Source organism: Moschus berezovskii, chromosome 20 (genome assembly GCF_049115385.1).
Source record: "Moschus berezovskii isolate FMDL1 chromosome 20, NW_MosBer_1.0, whole genome shotgun sequence".
Taxonomy (NCBI): domain Eukaryota; kingdom Metazoa; phylum Chordata; class Mammalia; order Artiodactyla; family Moschidae; genus Moschus; species Moschus berezovskii.
In genome coordinates, this window is record NC_142479.1 from 58,520,882 (window position 1) to 58,541,132 (window position 20,251).

The 20,251-nt window shown below is 40.2% G+C and overlaps 1 protein-coding gene across 4 annotated transcripts in view; it reads left to right on the plus strand.

Annotated features, from left to right (window-relative positions):
• EFCAB3 (EF-hand calcium binding domain 3) overlaps window positions 1-20,251 on the plus strand; it is a 52,302-nt gene that overhangs the window by 26,679 nt on the left and 5,372 nt on the right. For all 4 annotated transcript variants that reach the window (XM_088829191.1, XM_088829190.1, XM_088829192.1 and 1 more), the window contains 6 exons: window positions 4,522-4,665; window positions 6,293-6,364; window positions 7,771-7,891; window positions 15,251-15,444; window positions 15,797-15,981; window positions 19,445-19,567. In XM_088829191.1, the coding sequence (XP_088685317.1) occupies window positions 4,522-4,665; window positions 6,293-6,364; window positions 7,771-7,891; window positions 15,251-15,444; window positions 15,797-15,981; window positions 19,445-19,567 (839 nt within the window). The remainder of the gene's footprint in view (window positions 1-4,521; window positions 4,666-6,292; window positions 6,365-7,770; window positions 7,892-15,250; window positions 15,445-15,796; window positions 15,982-19,444; window positions 19,568-20,251) is intronic.

Consider the following 20,251-nt stretch of genomic DNA (forward strand, 5'->3'; position numbering starts at 1 on the left):
TGTTTCATAGGGGTATGCTGCTGCTGCTGCTGCTCGGAGAAGGCAATGGCAAGCCACTCCAGTACTCTTGCCTAGAAAATCCCATGGATGGAGGAGCCTGGTAGGCTGCAGTCCGTGGGGTCGCTAAGGGTCGGACACGACTGAGAGACTTCATTTTCACTTTTCACTTTCATGCCTTGGAGAAGGAAATGGCAACCCACTCCAGTGTTCTTGCCTGGAGAATCCCAGGGACGGGGGAGCCTGGTGGGCTTCTGTCTGTGGGGTGGCACAGAGTCGGACACGACTCTGTGTGACCCATAGACGGCAGCCACCAGGCTCCACCGTCCATGGGATTTTCCAGCAAGAGTACTGGAGTGGAGTGCCATTGCCTTCTCCACATAGGGGTATAGATGAACAATTCTAAAACTATTGTACATGTATACATAGGTTGAATATGTAACTGAATAGCAGATGGTGGGATCCAGGTTTCTCTCTGTTGGAGTGAGAGGTTTCAGATAAACAAGGGGAGAAGGCTAAGGTGAAACAGTGGAACTGGATTAGAGTGAGATGTCAGTATAAACTCATGTTTAGCTTAATATGGATGCACATGGTTAGATCAAGAAATAATTAGAGATATGTGTATGTACATGGGTTAGTATAAGTGCATATACTTGCTAGCTCTGTTTGCTGAGAAGACAGAAGCACTGACACCTCCATAGCCACAAGCATACCTAGCACCCAGATCTTGATTTCCAGTGTCATCTCCTGTCAAAGAACCAAAGTTCCTTGGACAAATGGCTGGTTTGAGGGCTTGGACGGAGAATATACAAGATGAACATGGAATATCTTGCAGTGCCAGAAAGTTAGGAGATGCTCAAAATACAAAAGAACAGGAGCATGTCAAAGGGATACAGAAACCAACCTTGAAGAGCTCACAACAGCCAGAGCTGGAACAATTTGAGCAATAAAAATGAATAGTATTGGATTATAACTCAAAGCATAAAAAAAAATTGATGTCCCTAATATATGGGGAAACAGTGGAAACAGTTTCAGACTATTTTTCTGGGCTCCAAAATCACTGCAGATGGTGATTGCAGCCATGAAATTAAAAAACGCTTACTCCTTGGGAGGAAAGTTATGACCAACCTAGATAGCATATTAAAAAGGAGAGACATTACTTTGCCAACAAAGGTCTGCCTAGTCAAGGCTATGGTTTTTCCAGTGGTCATGTATGGACGTGAGGGTTGGATTGTGAAGAAAGCTGATCGCCGAAGAATTGATGCTTTTGAACTGTGGTGTTGGAAATGACTCTTGAGAGTCCCTTGGACTGCAAGGAGATCCAACCCGTCCATCCTAAAGGAAATCAGTCCTGAATATTCATTGAAAGGACTGATGCTAAAGCTGAAACTCCAATACTTTGGCCACCTCATGCAAAGAGTTGACTCATTGGTAAAGATCCTTATGCTGGGAGGGATTAGGGGCAGTAGGAGAAGGGGACGACAGAGGATGAGATGGCTGGATGGTATCACCGACTCAATGCACATGAGTTTGAGTGAACTCCGGGAGTTGGTGATGGACAGGGAGGCCTGGCATGGTGCAATTCATGGGGTCTCAAAGAGTCGGACACGACTGAGCTACTGAACTGAACTGAACTGAATGACAAAATAAATGATTGAGTTTTTTAAATGAAGAAGATACCAATCTCTCTTACAAAAGAAATCTAAATAATGTATTAATAGATACTACCTCTTCCAGGAGGTGGAGCTTAATTCCCCATTCCCCTGGGCCCTCTGTCCCTTTAACCTGGACTACCCTTAGCGACTTGCTTCCAAAGAGTAGAGTATGAAAAAGAAAGGAAAGAAATTTACACTGGAAGAACCTGACAAACATTACCTCATCAATGATAAGCCATGTTGATAGCCTTGACATAATGATGAGAACACCACTTCACTTCTATGGTTTTCCTTCCCCAAACCCATAATCTCAGGCTAACCATGAGAAAAACAGCAGAAAAACCCAAATTGAAGGACTTCCACAAAACACCTGAATAACACTCCTCAAAACTGGCAAGAGTGTCAGAAAAAAAAAAGGAAAGACTGATAAACTGTTACAGAGAAGAAGCCAAAAAAACATGACCACTAAATGTAATAATGTAATGTGGACAGGATCCTGGAACAGGAGAATAGTGGAGGGAAGAACCAGTAAAATCCAAATAATGTGCGCAGTTTAGTTACTAGTATTACACCAGTGTTGGCTTCATGATGTGACAAATTTACTACAGTAATGTTAGATGTTAATGATACAGGAATCGACAGGAACTCTCTGTGCTCACTTTACATCTAGAACCAATCTGAAATAAAATCGAAAATAAAATTTTAAACATAACCACACATAACATCACCTCTCTGACCTCTCCTACTCCTTTTCTCTTGCTCACTCTGCTCCAGCCACACTAGCATCCTTGCTGTTCCTGGAATGTGCTGGGCCCATTCCCCTAGGATCTTTGCTCCAGCTCTTCCCTCTGCCTAGTCTGCTCTTCCCTTCCTCTAGATACCCATTCTCTCACCTTTCAAGTCTTTGCTCAAATCTTACCTTTTAATAAAAGCAACCTATCCTTCAATCCCTAGAAATCCCAAACCCCCAACCCTGTGTTACTTTTTTTTCCCATAGCACTTCCCACCTTCTAACACGCTCTCTAACTTACCTATTTATTACATTTGTATAAGGGCAGAATCTTTGTTTAGTGCACTAATGTATCCTAGGCACTTAGAGCAGCACCTGGCACATAGAAGGCATGTAGTAAGTATTTATTGATTAAGCTTCATGAATGCCTACTACATGCCAGAAATACTGGGAGAAAAAAAAAGAAACATATCAGAGATAGTTCCAGCCCTTGAGAAGCCTACCTTATATCAAAGGAGGAAGATGTTAATTTTTCACATAACTATAGAGCAGTAATTTCCATAGAATTAATCACTCTTGTACATAGAGGCACTAAAACTTGAATGCAATATGAAATCTTTCATTCTGGTGCCACTTAGGAACTACCTTGTTCTGGATTGGCTTAGACAGTAAAACGTCTGTCTACAATGCTAGAGACCTGGGTTTGAGCCCTGGGTTGGGAAGATCCCCTAGAGAAGGAAATGGCAATCCACTCCAGTACTATTGCCTGGAAAATCCCATGGACAGAGGAACCTGGTAGGCTACAGTCTATGGGGTCGCAAAGAGTCGGACACGACTGAGCAACTTCACTTTACTAATTTTGGGCTTTCCTGGTGGGTCAGACGGTATAAAGTCCGCCAGCAAGGCTGGAGACCTGAGTTTGATCCCTGGGTTGGGAAGATTGCCTGAAGAGGGCAGTGGCAATCCCCTCCAGTACTCTTGCCTGGAGAATTCCATGGACAGAGGAGCCTGGCGAGCTACAGTCCATGGGGTCTCAAAGAGTCAAACAGGACAGAACAACTAACACTTTACTAATTTTAGAAAATATATACCTAATTTTGACTCCAGTTAATGCCTTGAGTATTTCTTTGAAAGCACTTTGAGTCTGTACAGAACATTCAGACCTCACAGTTCTATGTAAGTCAGAAGTCAGATGGGCTCTCCTGGTTCCTCTTTGCTGGGGTCTTACAAGGCCAAAATGAAGGTGTTGGCCAGCCTGGCTTTTTATATGGAGGCTCTGGAGGAGCATCCACTTAGCGGCTTGTTCAGGTTTTTGGCAGAATGCAGTTCCTTGCAGTCATGCAGCTCAGGTCCCAACTTCCTTGCTGGCTGATACCCAGGAGTCTCTCTCAGTCCCTTAAGTCTACCTGAATTCCACATCACCTGCCCTCTCCATCTTCAAACCAGCAACAACCTGTCAAATTCAGCTGCTTTGAATCTCTCACTTCTGCCACATCTGTCTTGCTTCATATCCTGGATAGATAATCCAGGATAATCTACAGTAATTACATCTGCAAAATCCCTTCTATCATGTAAAGTAATACATTCACAGGGTCCAGGAATTAGGTTGTGAACATTTTTCAAAAGCCATTTTTGCCTACGTTTTGCTTTTTCACCAAGTAGTTTAATCTAGTTCAAATCTCATGGAAGGACACTGTTTTTTATAAGAAATGCCTGTTAAGTACACAGATTTCTCTAAATGTGTTTTCAGAACATGACCTCCAATCAACACTGTTGTTTGTCCCAATTCCATTAGATTATGTGTTTATTCTTAAATAACTGTCCTGCTGCTGCTGCTGCTGCTGCTAAGTCACTTCAGTTGTGTCCGACTCTGTGTGACCCCATAGATGGAAGCCCACCAGGCTCCCCCATCCCTGGGATTCTGCAGGCAAGAACACTGGAGTGGGTTGCCATTTCCTTCTCCAATGTGTGAGAGTGAAAAGTGAAAGTGAAGTCACTCAGTCGTTTCCGACCCTTAGCGACCCCATGGACTGCAGCCTACCAGGCTCCTCCATCCATGGGATTTTCTAGGCAACAGTACTGGAGTGGGGTGCCATTGCCTTCTCCAATAACTGTCCTAACTTAATTCTATTTCCCCAGCTTTCCAGGATGCCTACAATTTCTTTAACAAGGATAAAACTGGCTGTATTGATTTACATGGAATAATGTGCACTTTAGCTAAGTTGGGAATGAATCTAATGAAGCACGATGTCTATAATGAATTAAGATGTGCTGATATTGATCGTGAGTACTTTGACTTGTCATTTTTATAGAAGATTTTTATAAATACATTTTTTCTCAAACTATATAAACATGAGAAGTAAGCCTCATTTATTTGCCAAAAGTACATATATGTGTTTCTCTTTAGAGTTATCAGTGAGGTATGTGTACAAGTTATGAAATTGAATTAAAGCTACAAAATGGGCTAGTTTTTGAAAAAGCCTGTGTGGAAACCAAAAGTGACTGTTGTATTTAATATCAAATTCAGATTACCTCTCATAGTATACATTTTGGAGAGTACCTTGAAATAACAGAAAGACATTGACAATTTCAAAAATAACCTGTTACTGTTACTCAAAAAGTGGACTCACCTCTTACTGAGTGTTGAGCCAAAAGACACAACCAAGCCTAAGAGCAGAAGAAGGGAGGATTCATTACTTGCAATAAGTAAAAAGAACACTGAGGATATTTCCCAAGCAATTTCTCCCCAACTGCAATACTGGAGAGGTTTTTAAGCTAAGGTTGCATACCTATTCATGGAGGGGCTTGAGCAAAGGAGAATGCAGCATAGAATTGGGGCAAAGGTCAAAGAGAGCCTAGGCTCTAGTTGATGGAGGTCATGATGGTCAGCAAAGATCAGCATCTACCATCCTGAGGTTCTAGGTAGTCTGTTGGTTTAGAGCTCGAGGGGGTTTGGATCCTGCAAAACAGCTCAAGAATGTGCTTCGGGCTAATCTTCACCTTAGAAACTGAACTGGGAGTCTTTACAACTGATACATTATCTCCTGGTAATACCTGTTTGTTCTTATATTCTTCATTCCTTTAAAAAAATTAACTATGTAACTCATCTGGTAAAGAATTGCTGCAATGCAGGAGACTTGGGTTCTATCCCTGGGTTGGGAATAACCCCTGGAGAATGGAAAGGCTACCCACTCCAGTATTCTGACCTGGAGAATTCCATGGACTGAATGGTCCATGGAGTCACAAAGAATCAGACATGACTGACTTTCACTCACTTCACTAGAGTATAGCATATTCTTCTACAAGGACAAGCACTGTGGCCAGATTTAGATGACAAAATGGCTTAGGCCTAAAGTGACTTCTCTTATATCAAGATACTTAGGTCTGGTTTCCTTCCCAGAATCCTCTACCATATCTGCCTGCATTACCAAGGATATCCAAGCCCTTTGTTTCTGTTTGAATCATAATGGTACAAATCTTCCTTCCATCACTAGAGCCACCTATATTGAATCTTAAATGCCACAGCACTTTTACTGATATTTTTTAAAGCATGTAAGTAGTGTTTTCTTTGAATACTAGTGATTAGTAGCCCAAGCTGGTATGTTGTGTGGAATAAGTATTCAGCACAGTACCTTTTCCCACCACACCCCACTCATCTGCCAGTGTCCCACTCAATCAGCAGCACCCTTCATGGGATTCAGTAACCATTTAATTAAAGTGTCACTTGTTTCCACTAACTCTGCCCAAATTTTTATCCTTTCATTGAAACACACTCTAATAGCACTTGTTATCCTTTAATTTTAGAGGAAAGGGGTACAATTCAGGAATAGCCTAATAATAAAATATAGAGATGGATGTGAAATGGGAAGGTGAATATAGCCTTGTTCTGATCCTTGGATCTCTGTTGCAGAGGATGGGAAGGTGAACTTCTCAGACTTTTTAAAGGTGCTAACAGATAAGAACCGCTTCCTTAAGGCTGTGGGTAAGTATGTTGCTGAATAGATGGCAGTGGGGTAGTTGCAATTCACTGCATAGTAAATATTGTTCCTTTAGACCTCCAGTCAGGCAGGTGTAGTCTGGGATGTGATTTCCTTTTGTACTGCTTCTCTTAAAACAAATTTTGCTAAGGAAATTGATACAGTTTTAGAATTTTAACTTAAATCCATCAAGTCCTTCTGCAGGAGACACTGCTTTTTGGACTTAAGTGAGAACAGTCAAGCAGTGGTGTAGAAAATTTTGGTCACCTTTTATATTTATATACCACTCCAGTATTCTTGCCTGGAGAATTCCACGGACAGAGGAGCCTGGCAGGCTATGGTCCATGGACTTGCAGAAATGGACACGACTGAGCAACCAACACTTTATATTACTTTAATTCTTTACCAAATGCATGTGCTATTTTGGGAAGTACTCTTACAAAAGAAAAATGTATACATCTAGCACTCTAAATGTTTGGGGCTTCCCCAGTGGCTCAGGCAGTAAAGAATCTGCCTGCAATGCAGGAGACCTGGGATCGACCCCTGAGTTGGGAAGACCCCCTGGAGGAGGAAATGGCAACCCACTCCAGTATTCTTGCCTGGAGAATTCCATGGACAAAGGAGCCTGATGGGCTACAGTCCATGCGCTAAGCGACCAACACTTTCACTTCATATATTTTTAGAAAAATGCTGTCTCTTTCATGCATATTTGGGTATAGATAGTTCACTGTTCCTGAAAAAATCTTCCTCACCCCAATAAACCTCTGCCCTCAGTGTGAGAGCAGGAGAGTCTGCTGGAGGTTCCAGAACATGTTCTCACACAAGGTTTAAACAACTTGGAAATACACTCAAATTATTGCTATTAGTTCTCTTATGGTTTGTTTACGAGTTTAACAAGCTGCCTTGGGAAATCTGACCTTATTCATATCATGTTTTCCAGATAAATACATTCCAAATTCCAGATACTGTCTACAGTTTTAAAAAAGACATCCTTTCATAAGCTATGAACTGTCTTAGTATAAACAGAAGTTACTGTTTCAAGTATCACTATGGTAACAAGGGTTTGCCTGCACACCAGAGTTATGTTTATCAACAGTTCCTTTTCATAGACAAACAGAACAATAGTCCTTAACACATAATTCATGTTTATGTTAAATGTATTCCTACATTTACTTAAAAGTCACTGAACTAAAAATATTTCATTTTAAATCCCATGATTATTTTGTCTGTTCAGTAATCAAAATGACCTTCCTGCGAAACAGAACAGACTTTGAATGTTTGTTTATAATTCTTTAGTTTTTGACTTGGTTTTAATGTTGTGTGTACAGTAAAATGACTGTCACTTTAACACTTTTTATGATAATTTTTTTTCAGAAGGCATTTTGAATCTTTTTTTTTTTCCCCTCCGTAGTTCCAGAAAAGGAGACCTGTTTAGATTTAGCTGGCAACCCAGGGATCCTGTTGTTTGAAATCCTATCAAAGCTCATAGAGACTTCAGCCTTACCCAAAAAGGCAATATCGGAAATAGTAAGGTAGGTGGCAAAGGAACAAAAATGACCTCAGCAACACTTAGGAGGATTTTTACAAGGCAACTGCCTCTCCCTGACATCCTAACATCTCCACAGACCTGCCCCAAAACAAGGATACGGTGTACAGGCAGCTAGCTACTCATGTGCCAAAACATGAGACCTCACAGCACTGCCTAGTTCTGAAACTGCAAGGCTGATTCAGACCATCTCAGGACCCCACTGAGAGCCTAAGATAGCCCAGAAAGTTCAGCTTTGGAAGTTCCCTGGTGGCCTGGTGATTAAGATTCTAGGCTTTCAGTGCGGTGACCCAGGTTAAATCCCTGATAAGGGAACTGAGTTCTTGCAAGCCCAGCAACATGACCAAAAAAAAAAAAAAGTTCAGCTTCTCCTACTCTGGGCTAGAAAATTGCAGAGGAATAAGACTGTTCTGGAATGATTTGGGGTGAGCTTGGAAACTGAGTTTGAATATAAGATACTCCCATTCACACTGGATCTCTCAGGAGCTCTGAAAAAGTCCTTTGGGACAAAGGACAGCAATGTCATACCTCCCAAAGTAGTATTTGGACTGGAGCAGAGCCAAAATTAGACTTTAGAATAGGGTAAGGAAACATTCTCATACCCAAATGTGTTTATTCCAGCAAATGTCACTGAAGATACATTTCCTCAATATGGTTCCATCATGGTATTGCAAAAATTAAATGTTGCCATTATCAGTCTTTTCAAAGCATTCTACTTTGAAAAACATTATTCTTTCAAAGCATTCTACTATCCCACTTAAAGAGATTTAAAAATACAGAATACCACCAACAATGTAAAATATCCTCTGCTCCTCAACAGGTAATCTCTTTATACTGTCCCACACCTCGATCAGATGTAGAACAGAGGGTACGCACCATTCTACACTTCATTCCAAGTCAAATACAGTTTTATTAAATCCCTGATATTGGTACACAAATGTATCACATTCTTAACCTCTCAGCCTCAGTTTCCTCATCTGTAGAATGAGAATAATAATACCTGTAACACAATTATAGGGCAATTGTAAGGACATCTGGTAATGCAGGTACAGTGCTTAGCAAATATAAGACCTCGATGAATGTTAACTATTATCATTATGTGTTATGTATATGGGCTTCCCTGGTGGCTCAGAAGGTAAAGAGTTTACCTGCAGTGCAGAAGACCTGGGTTGGATACCTGGGTTGGGAAAATCCCCTGGAGAAAGCAATGGCTACCCACTCCAGTATTCTTGCCTGAATTTCATGGACAGAAGAGCCTGGCAGGCTACATTTCGTGGAGTTGCAAGAGTCGGACATGACTATGCGACTAACACTTTCACTTTCAACTATGTATATAAGCATAGAATATACATATTATCTAGTTTAATCCTCACATACATGGCAACGAAGATCCCACATGCTGCAACTAAGACCCAGCACAGCCAAATTGAAAAAACAGAAGAGAATCAGGATAGTAAGGAATCGAGAAACCAAGGTCACAGAGAAATTCCAGGATAGGTTTTACACCAGTATTAAATACTAAAGTGAGGCCAGGTAAAATGAGAACTGAATGGATGGAATTAGCTTTGGTGGTTTAAGAAATCATAAGTGAACTTCAGTTCCAAAAGGATGATGGGAAGGAAGCCAAGTTTTAGAGGGTTAAAAAATAGCAGTCACATTAAATAAACTAGAATAAGTGCATGTTTTAACTTTTTCTCCCTTCTGAAATTGCACTAAAATTATAGTAAAAGCATTTTAGAAGGCATAAAAACAGGAAGAAGAGCTGAAAAATGATATCAACATAATTGGAAGCTGAACAGGAAATGAATGACTGTTTACAGGCTAGTGAGATCAGAAGAAGCTGACACTTGAATGGCTTCAGTAGAGAAGGTCAAGAAGCAAGCCAGTTCTCACTGCAGAACACTTGAAACACTCAGGAATTGAGACACTAGGAACCTCTAAAGGCAGCAGAGGTGTAGGGAGCCCAAAATAGAAACACTAGTTTAAAGTAGCATTGAGAAGCAGGTTGACCCTTAGATTCCTCTCTCTCATCCCACACAACCAGGTAACTGCTTGGCAGTTAACTCTCTGAAGAGGTTGGACCAAAAGATTGTTTGGGCTCAGGGAGATCAGACATAACTGAGGATGAGGGTATCAGTGAAAACAGGATTATATGAAAGTCCACTTACTGAATGGTGAGACTCTACCAACCACCTTCCCCTTCCCTAAATCCCATTAACAGCTAGACTTTTATACCAGATAAAATATTAGAGGACCACAGAGAGAAAAAACCCAGACAACCAAAATTAAAAGACCCTTAATGAAACAACGCTCCAACCAGTTCAGTTCAGTTCAGTCGCTCAGTCGTGTCCGACTCTCCGCGACCCCATGAATCACAGAACGCCAGGCCTCCCTGTCCATCACCAACTCCCGGAGTTCACTCAAACTCACGTCCACAGAGTCAGTGATGCCATCCAGCCATCTCATTCTCTGTCATCCCCTTCTCCTCCCGCCCCCAACCTTTCCCAGCATCAGAGTCTTTTCCAGTGAGTCAACCTGACAGTTAATTTCCTACTAAATAAGACCCACCACACCAAAGAGCCTCCAGTTGGCCTTAAAGAATATTTATTCTCACTCTTAAGTAGGAATAGACATACAAAGATCAAGAGATAGTTAAGGAAAACCTGTGTTAGTGAAGAAAGATTGAAATAGGAAAAAAGGAAGGAAAGCAAGAAGGGAAGAAGGGAAGAAAGGAAACAGTTGTAAACATAACCTGATATATAATTATCAGACAAAGATTAGAGTTTCAAGGAAGGGAAAGTGTAGACTAGAAGAGCAGTTTTCAAACTTGGGCATGCATCAAGATTATGTGGAGCACTTGTCAAACCACATCACTGGACTCCAGGGTTTCTGATTCAGGAGGTTTATGTGAGGCCCAATAATTTATATTTCTAGGAAGTTCCCAGTGCTGCTGCTGCTGGTTTGAGGACCACACAAGAGCCATCAAGTCTGTAGGGATTCCTTTGAAAGAAAAGAAAGATGAGTCTTAAAGAACCTGGTAGGAATTAAACTACACTGAAAGAAACAAACATTATTCTATATTCAGAGGCAAGTGAGAACATTGTGGATGGATGGATTCAAGACGAGGAGAGGAAGTACAAGTGGCTCAACATCTAAAAAACAAACAACCCTGCACTTCCCTGGTGGCTCAGTGGTAAAGAAACCACCTGTCAATGCAGGAGACACAGGTTTTATCCCTGATCCAGGAAGATCCCATATGCCACAGAGCAGCTAAGCCCAACAGAGCAGCTAAGCCCACGCACCACAGCTGTTGAGCCTGTGTTGTAGAGCCCGGAAGCAGCAACTACTGAGCCCATCTGCTGCAATTACTGAAGCCCACACATCCTAGAGCCTGTGCTCAGCAACAAGAGAAGCCACCACAAGAAGAAGCCTGTGTACCACAACAAGAGTAGCCCCTGTTTTCCTCAACTAGAGAAAAGCTTGTGCAGCAATGAAGACCCAGCACAACCAAAAATAAATAAATTTTTAAAAAATCAACCCAATCAAAAAATAAGCAGGAGACCTAAATAGAAATTTCTCCAAAGAAGGCATACAGATGGCCAAGAAGCACATGAGAAGATGCTCAACACTGTTAATCATTCAGTTCAGTTCAGTCACTCAGTTGTGTCTGACTCTTTGTGACCCCATGAACCACAGCACACCAGGCCTCCCTGTCCATCACCAACTCCCAGAGTCCACCCAAACCCATGTCCATTGAGTCGGTGATGCCATCCAACCATCTCATCCTCTGTCGTCCCCTTCTCCTCCTGCCCTCAATCTTTCCCAGCATAAGGGTCTTGTCAAATGAGACAGCTCTTCTCATCAGGTGGCCAAAGTATTGGAGTTTCAGCTTCAACATCAGTCCCTCCAATGAACACCCAGGACTGATCTTTAGGATGGACTGGTTGGATCTCCTTGCAGTCCAAGGGACTCTCAGGAGTCTTCTCCAACACCGCAGTTCAAAAGCATCAATTCTTTGGCACTCAGTCTTGTTTATAGTCCAACTCTCACATCCATACATGACCACTGGAAAAACCATAGCTTTGACTAGACAGACATTGTTGACAAAGTAATGTCTCTGCTTTTTATTATGCTATCTAGGTTGGTCAAAACTTTCCTTCCAAGGAGTAAGCATCTTTTAATTTCATGCCTGCAGTCACCATCTGCAGTGATTTTGGAGCCCAGAAAAATAAAGTCAGCCACTGTGTCCACTGTTTCCCCATCTATTTGCCATGAAGTGATGGGACCGGATGCCATGATCTTTGTTTTCTGAATATTGAGCTTTAAGCCAACTTTTTCACTCTCCTCCTTTACTTTCATAAAGAGGCTCTTTAATTCTTCCTCACTTTCTGCCATAAGGCTGGTGTCATCTGCATATCTGAGGTTATTGATATTTCTCCCGGCAATCTTGATTCCAGCTTGTGCTTCCTCCAGCCCAGCGTTTCTCATGATGTACTCTGCATATAAGTTAAATAAGCAGGGTGACAATATACAGCCTTGACGTACTCCTTTTCCTATTTGGAACCAGTCTGTTGTTCCATGTCCAGTTCTAACTGTTGCTTCCTGACCTGCATACAGGTTTCTCAAGAGACAGGTCAGATGGTCTGGTATTCCCATCTCTTTCAGAATTTTCCACAGTTTATTGAGAAATGCAAATCAAAACTACAATGAGATATCACCTCACATCAGTCAGAATGACCATCATCAAAAAGTCTACAAACAATAAATACTGGAGAGAGTGTGGAGAAAAGGGAACCCTACTAAACTGCTGGTGGTACTATAAATTGGTCACAGCCACTATGGAAAACAATATTCAGGTTCCTTAAGAAACTAAAACTAGAGCTACCATATGACCCAGCAATCCTACTCCTGGGCATATATCAGAGAAAAACCTGGTTTGAAAGGATATATCCAACATTCATTGCAGCACTGTATACATGGATGCAACCAAAATGTCCACTGATAGATGAATGGATAAAGAAGATGTGGTACATAAATACAATGGAATATTATTCAGCTGTTAAAAAGAATGAAATAATGACATTTGCAGCAACATGGATAAACTTGGAGATTATCATACTAAGTAAGCCAGACAGAGAAAGACAAATATGATATTGCTTATATGTTCAGTTCAGTTCAGTCGCTCAGTCGTGTCCGACTCTTTGCAACCCCATGAAGCACAGCACACCAGGCTTCCCTGTCCATCACCAACTCCCGGAGTTCACTCAAACTCATGTCCATTGAGTCAGTGATGCCATCCAGCCATCTCATTCTCTGTCGTCCCCTTCTCCTCCCACCCCCAATCCTTCCCAGCATCAGAGTCTTTTCCAGTGAGTCAACTCGTCGCATGAGGTGGCCAAAGTATTGGAGTTAAATGACACAAATGAACTTATTTACAAAACAGAAACAGACTTGCAAACTTAGAGAATGAGCTTATGGTTTCTGGAGGGAAGAACAGGGGAAAGGAATAGTTAGGTAATTTGGGATGGAGATGTACACACTGCTACATTTAAAATGGATAACCAACAAGGGCCTGCTGTATAGCTCATAGAACTCTGTTCAATGTTATATGGCAGCCTGGGAGGGGAGTTTGGAGGAGAATGAATATGTGTGTATGTATGGATGAGTGCCTTCGCTGTTCACATGAAATTATCACAACATTGTTAATCGGCTATACCCTACTACAAAATAAAAAGTTTAAAATAGTAACCAACAAGGACCTACAGGGAACTCTGCTCAATACTCTGTAATATCCTAAATGGGTAAATAATATGAAAAAGAATAAATACATGTATACGGATAACTGAACCACTCTGTGGTACACTTGTAACTAACACAACATTGTTAAGCAACTATACTCCAATATAAAATACATTTTTTTAAAAAAAAGTTAGGGAAGGAAGTATCTGATTACAAACCAGACTCCAATCAGAACACGATCAGCACATCTCCTACCCAACCACTGCTGCAGCTCCAATATTTAGAACAAGTTCTTTCCCTCTTCCTGAGAGGAAAAGAAAGGTTGCCCATCACCATCCCAGAGAGAAGTGAAGCCTCCTGATGCTGTGGTAGAAAGAAACCTGTGAAGTAGTGAGAAGCAAGGTCCTGTATCTTGTTCTCTGGGACATTCCTCCACTCAGCACACTGAGATCTTCCACTTTGGTACTGAAGCCCCCACTGCAGCAGAGTGGTGAGAAACACATTTTTCTACCTAAGCAGTGACCGACCAGATCCCTACCTCAGCTGCTAAGAGGAGTCTCTGTCTCAGCAGCAAGAAGGAATCTGACCTGTCACTGAGATTCCAAACACCTTTGGGAATGTTTGTGCTGTGAATTAGAGTCCTTTATCATATGTAGCCTGTGGTACATAAAGAATTTGTAACCTAAAATGCACATTAACATATCTCCTAAATACATTCATACACATGACTGCACGTACATGTACACACACACACACACAGATTATAAAGAATTACAGTAGTGATTTACTGTGGACATCTGTGGATAATAAGATTACTGGTAACATTTTCTTTATACTTTTCTAACTCCTCCAGATTCTCTGCAATGAGAATTTCTTTTAATTTAAAAAATGTTGCATTTTAAAACCCAACATAAAATTACTATATTATACACCTGTAGCATATGATATTGTACAGAAGCTGCACTTCAATTTTAAAAACAAACCACAAAATAATATAGTAGTAAGCATGCCTAATGTTTATAGTCAAGTTGATACTACTTAAGGGTTTGTCAGAGATCAAAATTGCTAGGTGTTTTTCTAGACAAGACTGGGAAGTCTTGGAGCAGAGGAAGGAAGCCAGAGCCCAGGGATTGCATATATAAAGTAACCAAGTGGTCTGTGGAAAATGTCAGTAGATATTCTATAAATGTCACATGCTGCTGCTAAGTCACATCAGTTGTGTCCAACTCTGTGCAACCCCATAGACGGCAGCCCACCAGGCTCCCCCGTCCCTGGGATTCTCCAGGCAAGAACACTGGAGTGGGTTGCCATTTCCTTCTCCAGTGCATGAAAGTGAAAAGTGAAAGTGAAGTCGCTCAGTCATGTCCAACTCTTCGCGACCCCATGGACTGCAGCCCACCAGGCTCCTCCACCCATGGGATTCTCCAGGCAAGAATACTGGAGTGGGTTGCCTTCTCCGAATAAATGTCATATAAATGATATTAAATGACTAGACAAATTAAACTTAAACATATTCGGCATATATAACTTGCAAATTGACTTCTTTTTCTTTCTGTCCAACAGTCAGGCACTTTTTAACCATCTCTGAATTACCTTTATTTCCTAGCTATTTCCGAAGAAAATTCCGGGAAACCACCTCAGGAATGGTGTGGAGCCCCGATACTATGGGTTATGGAAAAAGGAGATTTAAGCCAGACATATGCACACCTCCAAGCTCAAGCACAGCTGCCTTCGCTAATGCTGCTCGGATTGCAATAATGAAAGAAAAAGATTTATTTAAACTTCTTGACGAGCTCAAGAGTAAGAGTCATTTGTCTTCTCCCCACCGTTGTAAAGGATGTATGTGTATATTACTTGTCAGAAATAAACACTAGATGCCAAGTGCTTTAAGAGTAGGGCCACAGCCTATTCTGAATGACTGGGCTGTCACACAGATATCATTTGAAACAAATGTACATTTTACCTGAAACCCTAGACACCTGGATGAAGCTGAAAGTCTGTGGATGGGTGGAGTGGTGGGAGCAGGAGAATGAAGAAGGGGTGACAGGGCCACTGAGGAGATGAATAGGCAAAGAGCAAATTAGGCACAACATTTATGTCTTCTATGGGAATTTCTTACATTTTTTCGTGATACCAGTTTTTATCTTTTCAGAATGCAATCCTCCTTCAGATAGCCCGTATTCAAAAATACCCATCTTTCCACTGTTTCCTAATGTGGATGGAGTGGTAATGGGAAAGCCATTCAAAGACATACAGAAATTAGAAATGCTGAAGAGAAAGGAGCCTCTGAATTTCTTTGAGAACTATTTTTTCCATAAAAAAGACTGGAAAACACAGGTGAGATTTGGATTATGTCATATCCATTTAATGTCATATCCATTTAATATTCAGGTTTTTAAGTTCTAACTTAATAGAACTAGTAATGTGCTTACTAATGACAAATATTTTCAGTCACGATATTTCAAACCAGACTCCATAGCCATGTTCCTAAATTTAAAGTCCAGATATAAATATTTCAAGGCTTCCCTCATAACTCAGTGGTAAAGAATCTACCTGCCAGTACAGAAGACACATGTTTGATCCATGGGTCAGGAAGATTCCCTGTAAAAGGAAATGGCAACCCACTCCAGTATTCTTGCCTGGGAATAGTCTATGGGATCACAAGAGTTGGACATGACTTAGTGACTAAACAACAACAATAAATATTTCATTTAAACAAATCATTAAAATTGCTGAAAATGTATAATACTATAATTCTAATCTAGTCTATTATAACATCTAATCTAATGTACTATAATGTTGTTTAGAAACCAAGGAATGAAACTTTCAAGTTTCAGGGACTTCCCTAGCAGTCCAGTGAAGACAACATGCTTCTGCTGCAAAGGTCATGGGTTCAATCCCTGGTTGGGGAACTAAGATTCTGCATGTTGTGTGGCACAGTCAAAAAATAAATAATTTAAAAATTCTACATGGGAAAAAAGTCACATTTGCAACTCATAATACAAAGAGCTACCTTCTCTAATACATCAGAGAGCTTCAAAATGATTAGAAAAAACTAACCTATATAAAAATGAGCAAAAGATACGAGCAGACAGTTCTCAGAAACATAAAAAGGTACTCATCTCACTCTTCATAAAACATCCAAATTAAAACTACCCTGAGACATTATCTTTCCATATTAGATTGCCCAAGACCAAAAAGCTGAAAAACACATGGGACATAAGAGAGATAAAAGAGAGAAAAGCATACACATTTTATTAAATTTTACATATACCTGGGAAAATGAAAACCCAAAGAAGCAATTAGAATTAAACATTTATATACTGAAATAAAAAAAGAAGTACTGGTTTGGAGAGTATCAGACAATAAGGACTAAAATACTACACCATGCTAACATGGAAGATGAGGAGGGTGGTGCTCAGAATGAAAGCTAAGTTCTTTTTATTGTTTGGGGAGAGGCTTATGATATTGATTAAATCTATAATTTGTTGCATTAATTGTAAATGTTAAAAAATATGAAGATAATCAGTAAAAACTAAAATAAATATTGCTAAACCATAGAGGAATTAAAAAAAAATAAGAAAAAAGAGAGAACATGAGAAAATAGAAATTATGAAACAAAATAGGCAGAAAAATCCAAATATATCAGTAACACAAGAAACGATTAAAGACACCAGTTTAAAAAAAAATAATAAGGGGAAGGGAGGGAGGAAGGAAGAAAAAATTATTTTCAAGTTTAAAAGAAAGGGTGCTGATTTATCTTTTTCTAAAGTAGTTTTAAGATATATATCCTTATACCTAAATTATGACACAGAAACTTGAAAATAAAGGGACAGAAGAAGATATATCAGGCAAATACAAATCAAAATAAGCTGTTATCCATATATTAGAGGGGGGGAAATTTAAGGAAAATATAAAGATAAAGATGCTATTTAATGGTTTTTAATAATCAGGAGAATCTTAAAAATAAAACAGACACAAATTCACAGATACAGAAAACAAACTGTTTACCAGGAGGGAGAAGGATGAGGACAGGAGCAAAATAGGTAAAGGAGGTTAAGAGGTACAAACCACTAGATATAAAATGAGTTACAGGATGTAGTGTACAATACAGGGAGTATAGCTAATACTTTATGATAACTTTGTATGGGGTGTAATCTGTTAAATGTTGAATTACTGTTTGTACATTTAAAACTAATGTAGAAAGTCAACTATACTTCAATTTAAAAAAAATTTCGATCATCAGGAAGATAAAACCATTCTGAATCTGTATGTACCTAACAAATTGACAGATAAGGTGATATTTAACAGAATAATAAGGATTAGCTTTAGACTTTTTAAGGCATTACACATGGTAAAAATAAATATTAAATGAATAAGCAAATCCATAATCACAGTGGAAGATTTTTATCATGTCTTTTCAGAAACTGATAATGCAAAGGAGCAGTGGGGAGTGATGATCAAATCCTCTCATAAAAATTTAACTGTTTTTGTAACAGGAAGAGAAACATGAAACTTAGCTTGATGGAGAATTGGAGTCTATAAAAATCTGTTTCAGGATGTAAGAGATGAGCACTTTTGTAGCCAGGAGGAAGAACCCATAGAACTCTGGTTCTCAATCTTGGTTGCACAACAGAATCACCAGGGAGAGCCTTTACAGTCCTGCTGCCCTGGCCACAACTCTGTCTAGTTAAATCAGATCTCTGGGAATGGGGCCCTGGCCTCAGAATTTTTTAAAGTTCCACTATGCAGCCAAAACTGAAAACCACTGCTTAAAGAGAAACTGAAGATGTTTGAAGAGAGGCAAGACTGGCTACATGACTGGCTGGGCCCAGTGCAAAATGAAAATGTAGGGCCCCTTGTCCAAAAATAGTTAAAAATTTAAAAACAGCAATGTAAAACATTAAACCAAACTCGGGGCCCTTCTAAATACAAGGCCCTGTGTAATTACACAGGTCATACACCCATAAAACCAGAGCTGAAAAGAAGTAAATTGAAGGGAGGTGAATAAATAAAGATACACAAAGAGACCTTGAAAATTAGGAAAAACTTTCACATATAAGAGGGAAGGAGGAAAAAATGAGTTAAAGGATGGAGAAATGCAAAGGTGGAAAGAAAAGCAAAAAGAATTCATGTTAGATAGACTTGAAGAGACAAGATCATTAGCTAAGGGAGCTTAAAGGTTTGGCTTTCCCAGCAGCCTCTGTGAGAGCTGTAAGAGCTGCAAATGAAGAAAAGTAATGTCAAGCAGTACTGAGGACCTGGATGAGCCTGGGTCATACACATTTTTAAAGAAAGCAACCTGCATATTTATATGATTTCCATCAACACTGTTCAGCAGCCCAGGAACAGGGAAAAACAGATGGCTGGTTCCCTGTGAGAATTTTGGAAGTAGTACAGGTTGTGCTCTGTGGAGGACACAGTCATTTTCAATGCTTTGGAAGTTTGAGCAAGAATGGAGTTGGTGCCTCTCTACTCCCTACATCCACCCCTAACATAAACCATCCTCTGGTCTATACTTGTCTTATGACTGCTGCTGCTGCTAAGTCACCTCAGTCCTGTCCAACTCTGTGTGACCCCACAGACTAGGCTTCACTATTAAGAAAGAAAGTTTGCTTGATGCCCATTTACACATGGCATTATACCAGGTGCCCTGAAACAACTGACAAGTGGTGTAGAAATAATCTTATAAATCACATACATACCCTTTCATAATACAGTATATTTCTGTGTACTTTGTCTTTGTTATGCAATTCAACTAAAATATGTTACTAACCTTCTTTTTTAAACGTTTATAAAGGCAGCAAATATAAAACCCGTTGACCCTACCTCAGGCTGCCCAACTGATATCCTCGCCATTGATCAAATACTCAAGAGAAAGCAGAACTGGACAGTGGCTGATGCAGCTGCTATTAAACCACATGTGAGTATTCACTGTTGAATGCCTTCCCAGAAACCATTGACAAAAATGTTTTCCACTTCATTACTACAACCATAGAACTTCCCTGGTGGCTCAGTGGTAAAGAATCTGCCTGTTATACAGGAGACACAGGAGACACCAGTTTTATCCTTGGGTCAGGAAGATCCCCTGGAGGAGGAGATGGCAACCCACTCCAGTATTCTTGCCTAGAAAATCTCATGGACAGAGGAGCCTGGCAGTGGGCGTGGACCCATGGACATGGGGTTGCAGTGGGTTGGAAATGACTAAGCACATACACCCTACAACCATAAAACCAAGAGTTTTTCTTCTGTTCTCTGTCTTTAAGACCAGATCATTTCTCGTTTAGAGTTGTACCCAGCATCATTTCTGGGGCATTCATTTGTTTCATGCTGGAGACAGCAACTAGTTAAGGTAGTAAAGTATTCAGAGAGGGAATTGTTATGAGTGACTAAATCTTTATTATGGCAGCTAAAAGAATAATAGTAATAGTAGTTTAATGATGCTTCCTAGGTGCCAGGCAGTGTGCTCTATAAGTACTCTACAAGTACTTTATAGGTACTAATTCATTTACTTACCACAACAAAACTTTGAGTTAGGCACTGTTACTCCTTGTCATTTTACCGATATGCACAGAGAGGTTACATGGTTTGCCCAAAGGCAGGCAAC